The following is an 8,338-nucleotide window of genomic DNA, read 5'->3' as shown; positions in this document are numbered from 1 at the left end:
AAGGACTTGTGTCGCTAAAGTTTCGTCGGAACGAAGTTACGGAAAGTTAATTAACAAACGGAGACGTAACAGAATGTTGTTTTATTAAATAAACAAATGTGAAAAAATAGTAACAGAATTACCATTAGCATTCAATGGACCAGCCTTTTTGATATTCAAGGCAAAAACATGGCGAAATATCGTAATTACAAGATCCGAAATATTGGCTCGTGGGGTTATGGTAATTTTCCCACAATATATATTGTTGTAAACTATATTTTAAATGTTTTAATTAAGATGATAGATAAAAAATACATGACGTTAAAGTAATCCTATATACCTAGAATGTTCTAGATGACATCATAAACATCTAGTAACTTCGCAGGGATGTAGGAGGCAAATTAATAGTGGGGTGGGGGGTCTAATGTTTATTTGACCGAGCGAAGCGTGTGCGCCATAGGTCTCTGTCATTGCGCCCGGGATCCATGGCTCACCTTAGAGACTTGGAAACTCTTAGGTTCTGGATTAAATTTTGTGCATTCTCCTGTTTTGCCTGATAATAATTTTCCTTGTACTGGTGTATTTTTACTGGGAAAGATTGAAAAGTGTTCCCGGTCCCCTTCTTTCTACGTCACTGCTTCAACAAATATTTAGAAGTAAGACGTCTATTATAAATACAAGTTGATAGAGTGAATAGTAAAAATCTCAAAGTGTAGTATTCAGCATGTAAAAAGCAAAAGGAGTAGAAAATGAGAATAATTTGACAGGAAATTAAAAGAAAAGAGACAGGAATTTAACAATAAAGTTATAAGACTTAAGCGTGCTATTCAAATAATAATTAAAATCACAAATAAATATAATTGAATATATATAGAGAGAAAGATTACAACATTAATAATGAGCTACTCCCAGAGGATCATCATCCCATATATATACTATAGGTCTCAGAAGAAAAACCACAAAAAAGACTCGGTGAATGAAATGCTTAGTGTAGTGTTTTATTTCTGTATTAAGATTGTTCAAGGGACTTTACATCTAGGAAAGGACAGTGTTATAAGCTATATTTTCAATTTTGTAATTTAGGTGTTAGCAAGAGGGAGCTTCACGTTAAGATCAAGTTCGTCCAAGAATATTCAGAAATATAACTGAACGAGAGTTTTTGCGAAATTTCTTGAACAATTATCAGATATAAATGCGGGTTAGCCAATTAATAAGCTAAGAAGTTTGCAGGGTAATCAAAAGCATAACTGAATTTAATCAGTCAGAGAGTGTTTTTATTAGTGTTTTGTTTTCTGGTACTTGATCAATCAACTGTGAAGTTGTAAGGGGCCGTTTTGATCGTTCATAACGCGCTGTGCGAGATATAAATTCTACGCTCCTCCTCAAAATATCTAATCTATCATTGCTTTCAAAGATGTAAACTCGTGCCCCCTATCGTTCGGCACTCTGTGCGGGCGTACTACACTTGGTACAACCCTAAAGTTGTATAAATAAGTTTATTTTTCACATTACCCAAGCATCCTTTCTAAAGTTACTTAGGCCTACAACAATCAACATTACGAGAGAGCGTGTGGTTTTACAGCAATTACTGTCGTTTATATTAGCAGCAAACATTATTTATTTTACAAATCTTCATAATATTACTGACAGATATTTGTAACAAAAGACAATATAACATTAATAACCCATTTCTGTTTGTGGACTTATTTGCCGAAATTATGAAAATCTCAGAACAAATAAAATGTGAAGAGTTTATCCTATTTGTTGATTCACCACAATCTTAATAACGAGAAAAGGACACTAAAACAATAATTGAAAATAATTTGTTTGTAAACTTCATTATTTATATTTCATTCGCCCCAAAAAATCGCATAATTAATGCTTAATTTTAACTAATCAACACGGGATGTTTTAAATTTGTACTTTATTAACGTAACCGGACATTAATTTACTTTTAACATTTCCATTTTCATACTCGATGTTCGCCTCAGAAATAATTGTAAATAATTAAAATCGTGCATTTATTTGCGTAACAAGAAATTAGATTTTTAGATTTGGGAGGAGTTACATGACGCCTCCATGTGACACAAAAGAGAACTGTCGTAGCTGCTTAAATTTCTTGTTTTGTAGATAACCGACCGGAAGGCGTAAGTTTTCATGGAAGACCACGATTTTAACGAAGTAGGGAAACGTTATATAACAATTTTTTTGTTTACAAAAAATATAGTTATATTTTTTATTTATTAATGTCAAGAAAAACAAGCCATAAAATACAATTTATAGCTCTAAATAGCTGTGTAATGTAATTTTATAAAACAAGTGAAACTCTGAGTCAGAGTAACGTGAGATAGTGATACTGATTTACTACTACTAGTAGTATGGGGATTAATTACTAGATACAACATGTACTCATTTCTCGTAGGTACTCTAATTCAAAATTAAATGGAAGTATACTTTTTATTTTTAATTTATTAAAAGTTTTTGTTTAAGTTTACAAGTACAAAACAGCTGATCATCAGAAAGATTGAAATTGGATTATCTGTTGAGTACTCCTTGTTGTTAACTCGGATTAAAGTGTAAACTTTAATATTAAGGCCAAAAGTTACACATTTTGAAATTCTGTATCAGAAGCTTTCTATAGTATAATAAAATAGGCCTGGCATTGCCTGGTGGTTAGGGTGCTTAACTTGCAATCTGCAGGTCACAGGTTTGAATCCCTCACCAAATATACTTGCCATTTCAGCTGTGTGGGTGTTATATAGTGATGGTCAACCACACTCTTCATTGGTAAAAGAGTAGCTCAAGAGTTGTTGGTGAATGGTGTTGGCTATCTGCCTTCCCTCTCCATGCACCTTTGCCCAATATTCAACACAAAACAAACCAATCTATAATACAATTATTTCTCTGTAAGATTTACAAAATTACAGGATGGTTTGGCTGATGATTTGGCATGCACTGTTGTAACAACCTAAATCCATTTAAACATATTGAATAGGTACATAGATTATGAATGGCTATATTGAAATTACGATACAACAAAGTGTCTCTTAGCTCACTGTGCTGTCCCATTCATTTTATCGAACATCCATCTGGCTATATCTGGCCACAAATTTTTTAAGTATTCATCAAGTCTTCTTTTTGAACTCCCAGTCCTGTATGTCTACCACAGATGAAGAATATATGTTCCAAAGGGTGACTACCCTGTTCAAAATATAAAATTGCCTAATTTGCTGACATCTTATACCCTGCCAGATCTTAAATTATATCACTCATCAAACACAAAAAATATGATGCATTAGTCCTCTCTATTCCATTTATAATTTGGAACACTTAGGTAAATCTCCTATAACCCTTATTTTTTTCAAGAAAATCTAATTTTAAGGAAGTAAATTATCCTTATATTCCAAGCCATCCATTCCGTAAATTATCCTAGTAGCCTCCTTTGAATTTTTTCTAACAACTCAATATCCTTCTTAAGGTAAGGAAACCAGTAATTAGTACAATATTCCAAATGAGGTCTATCCAGAGATATCTATATAAAGAAACAATAACATCATTTGACCTGTACTCGGTATTCCTGTAAATATAAAGTCCTATTTGCTTTTCCATTGAAAACAGCACACTGCCTAAGAGACTGATTGACAATAACACCCAAAATTAGTTGCACTTGGTTTTATAAGGTATTTGGTAAGGATATTGATGCAGGGTTTGGTTTGTTGAAAGTACTGAAATTTCATTAATATATTAAGTGGTTTTGAGTCAGATCTATACATGTCCTTGCATTGTTGATCAGTGACATTAGTAGATTGCTAACCTCTAAACCTGCAACTCTGTTGAGTGAAAACTTTAATATAATTAATTAGAAAATCTCATTGATCTTTTTAATTTTCCAAAACTCGTCAATGTCGTTGAGCATGTAATTGTCACAGTTGATAGTATTTGCTATAAAAAAATCTTATTTTGCAGTGTTAGAATTTTGTGTTTGTATTAGTCTTGTATTGTTTCAGTGTTATTTTGTTGTTACATCCCAATGCAGGAACAAGGGATTTCATAATGTCCTTTTCATGGTTTCCTTTCATCTTTTAGTTTTGTGTGTACTAACATGAACCTGATTGTCCTGTAGGATTTACACCTGGCACCTATTTTTACCTCTGTTTAATTGCGAATACTGTGCCTGAAACATCTCTTAAACAAAGCTATATGTGTGTTTTGACCGTCAGTATTGTTGCCATATGATTTTCTATACTGTGCCAAAAGAGTCGCAAAAAAAATTTTAAATCATTTCACCAATAGACATTACTGAAAAAACAAACTCGTTACTCATTTCTTCAGGAAAAAAGTAATCATGTCCTTACATATTAGTTAATAAAAAAGTATCACATTATATTGCTAGTTATATTTATTTTTTTAGTGTTTTCCTGCAAAACAGTTGTGACTATTCATTACATTTTTTATGTATGTATCTGGAAATTAAATTGTTAAATGTATGTCAGTCTCATTGCACAGTGCACACACTTTCAATTAGTCATATAAAAACAAAACTAACACCTCGGTTCCAGTAAAGCCGATTTCTGAGATAGAAACTCATATTTCACACATCATTTAGATACTTTGTTTGCTTAGAATTTAGAAACTGAAAGTTACTTTGGATTAAAAAAGAGTAATAATATAGCTTACAACAGTGAGAAGGTAGTGAAACAAAAGTTGTTTTTTCAGAAAGTAACTGTAATATTATTACTCTAGTTAAAAAATCTAACAATTTATAATACGTCATTATTGACAAAAGTAATATTAAATAAACAAGTTACTTAACTAACACATTACTCCAAACTCTGCTAGTAATATATAGTTTATGTTGACAATAGCTCACAATAAACCATGAGATTATCTACTTAAATTGTTAACACAATTCCTAAAGAAACGGAGATTACTATGGAAGAAATAAAACACAGTGGGAAACCATTGTGTATTTTACTATTATCATTATAGATAGTGGTGCAGATAGGAAAAGTCCTCTGTATAAAACTACCTTGGATCTTGGTTATTCATGGAGATAAAAACCAACATAATTTTGCACACAAACAAACATCTTCAACAAAACATATAAAATACAAATAAATTATTAAAATTGCTGTATAGGAAAAAAAAAGAAGTGTGATTAACCTTTGTACTGTGTATTTTCAAATTTATGTTGCTACAGTTTCATAATGAAGAATAACTTGTTATACAAATTAAAAGCAGAAATCTGTACTCGCATGAGAATTCAAAAAGTAACAAAATCATTTAGACAGGGAACATTAGGAACTTTTACCTTTAATCCTTATGCAATGAGCTAGAAAGAATGAGAAGTAATAAAAAAAGTAAAGTGCTGAAATATTATTTGTGAAATAAATTATGTAGACTTTTGGTATGTCTATAATATATATATGGTACGTATTTGCATTCTGTTTAAAATGTTGGTAAATATAAGGATTGTTTGATAAAAAGTCCCTTTGTATATAGAGTAACATTCTTATAAACTTCCAACTGTGTTACAAATAATTATTAATATTGATTTAATCAGTTAACATGTAGTTGTAGTTTTTAATCTGCATAGAATTCCTTCAAAATTCTCCATGTTGATGGTTATTTTTCACACTTGTGTGAACATTATTCTCTAGTTAGTTCATTTACTAAAAATTTTTATACAATTAAATATTGATTAGATGTTGAAAAGACCTTGCAGAAGTTACATTATTTTTAACATTCAATTCATTTATCTGTGAATGTTTTTGATGATATTTAAAGTGAATGATACATCTAACAACATAATGGCTTCCTTTTTTTTTCGACAGGACACAATGTTTTCGAGTTTGAAATATTGGTTTCGACTAATAGCAGGAGGTCTTTGCTTGCCTTTTCTTTTTCCATGGCTAGTATATCAGCTGTACAATTCCCATTTCAGAAATAAAGTTCATCGTGATCAATCTTTACATGACAAAGTCGTGTTAATTACAGGAGCAAGTTCAGGTCTTGGAGAAGGTAACTTTAATAATAATAAAGATAAAAAATATCTTAGTTACTTCCTAAATTGTAAAACTTGCCTAGTTGGTGATGTCAGTGTTAATAATAATAATGCCCAGAAATAGTTTTGTTTATAGAGATGCTATTAGGTGTTAAAATATTGAGCTCAAGTTTTCAAGGTTGTATTTTACTAGTTTTTGAGCAAAGTCTTGTATTCTAATCATGTTCGTTACAAAGAAAAGCTCTAAGTGGTCAAAACAAAGAATTTTGTGATGTTACATCAATAACTCCGTTAGATTATATATTTCAGCTTGATACAAATAATTCCATTGAAGTTTTAATATATTACTATGTGGACTGTGCATGTCCTGTAGTGCTTCTTGATTAATTAGATTAATCGATTACCTATGAACATTAGTTACATCTATTAGTTTCATGTTAACTAACAGATTAAAAAAATTACAATTAAATCAATTAATGTCACAAAAATAAATAATCGACTAGCATTTCCAATTATTACTACTTTCGATTATTCCAGTTACAAAGTAATTGAAACCATGATTAAAGTGATTGCCATGAAAATAATAAACTAATTGAAACTAGTGTTTTCGATTATTCCAGCTGTCCGAGTAATTGAAATGATGTCACCATTAGGTTTGTTTGTTGAGGATGCATTATAAGAGTGACAGATAATCTGATTACTTGATTAAAGTAGCCTCAGAGTTGTACTTGTGTGCTGTTGATGAAATCCTTTCCCTCTAGTTTATTAGCTCAAAATTAGGAATGTCTAGAATAGATAGCTCTTGTTCGACTCTGTGCAGACAGATATAACTAATAACTTATAATACTGGTAGTCAAAGTTGAACAAACGCTGATTAGAAACATTGTCAAAAAAAGTTGCCTTGCATATTAGCATTTTATTTTTCAGGCATTGCCAAATAATGTGTTTATTAAAACAGCTTTCATTGAATTCTTTTGAGAGTATATTTGAAGAAATATATGCACGTGTGTTTATTTACATGTGTGTACATGTATAACATACTCAACACTTTATTGAACAAGCTGAATATTAGAAAACCAAAGTTCGTGTAGTTTTCCTAATGCCAATTGCTATTGAACAAACTGAGTATTAGAAAATTGACAAAATTTATATAATTTTTTCTAACACCAATGGATATTTATATCTTCAGACTGATGTAGCAAGATAAATCATTTAACTGTAATAAGGAATACTGTTGTCAAAGTTACACGTATAAATCTGTTGAATCCTTAAGGGGTTTGTTTTGTTACTGGATTGATATGGTCATTAAAACAAAATTATTGCCTCTCTGTAGAAATAACATTTTAACTTTATTTTTAGGCTTCTATTAACACAAGTTTGTAATTTCAAAGTTGTACCATGCTCTTATGCTTAAACAGAAGATTAATACATTTTAATTTACCTAAAGACAGTTGAAATTTGTCATGCAGATACGCACTGAATTTCTAATCACTTAAACAAATTGTTGCATTGAATTGATTAGGCATGGTTTTGATATACAAATAATCTAGCCTGTAGATGTTATAAGTTAGAAACTGTTTAATACAAGCAATGTTAGAGCTGGAAAACATCAGTTTTTCAGTTCAAAAAATGTGAGTTGGAACTTGTTAGTTTTAATAAGTAAGTCTCCTTGAATCCTGTTGTGAAAGAAAGTGGTTAGTGATTCTTGGCCAATTTGGCAAAAAATAATAAAAAAACATGAAGATCTTGATAAAAGGAGCTTGTTTGAAACTAAATTAATGTGTTTTTGGGTAAAAATGTAAAGCTCTTTGAAATTACTCCAACTTTTACAGTGAACATAAGTATGAAAGGTATTACACAAGTAATCATTTTTGTTGTTTGTTTTTTTTCAGCTCTTTGTCATGCATGTTTCAAAGCTGGTTGTAAAGTGATCCTAGCATCTAGACGTAAAGAAGAACTTGAGAGAGTAAAAAAGGACCTCATACACTCAAAGACGGTGTGTGTGCATTATCTCCTTTGCATGTCTTGTTTTTGTTTTATACTGTATGCTTGTGCTTCTACATAGGTAGATAATAGACTTCCAGTGAAATCTTGCTAAATCTTAGGCAATAATTGCTGTTTCCCACTGAAACACTTGAGGTCTAGAAACCCTCTTGATGGTTGAGATGTCTGTTTAAATGTAGAATATGATTTTATAAATGTGGTCAAACAAATGTTGGTTTGTTACTAAAGATGTTCAATACACATAACTATAATGCTTGGAGACGGCTTGAATGGGTAATGAAGAAAAACTTTAATATAAGTTTAACATAACAGCAAATGTACAACGTTTCGACAAGGTTTTGTCATCATTTG

General features: G+C 30.9%; 1 protein-coding gene across 1 annotated transcript in view; it reads left to right on the top strand.

Annotated features, from left to right (window-relative positions):
• Positions 1-2,081: 2,081 nt before the first annotated feature.
• LOC106459839 (dehydrogenase/reductase SDR family member 7B-like) overlaps positions 2,082-8,338 on the top strand; it is a 13,318-nt gene continuing 7,061 nt past the window's right edge. The window contains exons 1-3 of the mRNA XM_013919504.2: positions 2,082-2,160; positions 5,814-6,000; positions 7,876-7,979. Of these exons, the coding sequence (XP_013774958.1) occupies positions 2,137-2,160; positions 5,814-6,000; positions 7,876-7,979 (315 nt within the window). The 5' untranslated portion in view covers positions 2,082-2,136. The remainder of the gene's footprint in view (positions 2,161-5,813; positions 6,001-7,875; positions 7,980-8,338) is intronic.

This window comes from Limulus polyphemus, unplaced genomic scaffold (genome assembly GCF_000517525.1).
Source record: "Limulus polyphemus unplaced genomic scaffold, Limulus_polyphemus-2.1.2 Scaffold667, whole genome shotgun sequence".
NCBI lineage: Eukaryota > Metazoa > Arthropoda > Merostomata > Xiphosura > Limulidae > Limulus > Limulus polyphemus.
Note: the sequence above shows the minus strand (reverse complement) of the source record. Positions and strands in the feature narration are given on the sequence as shown.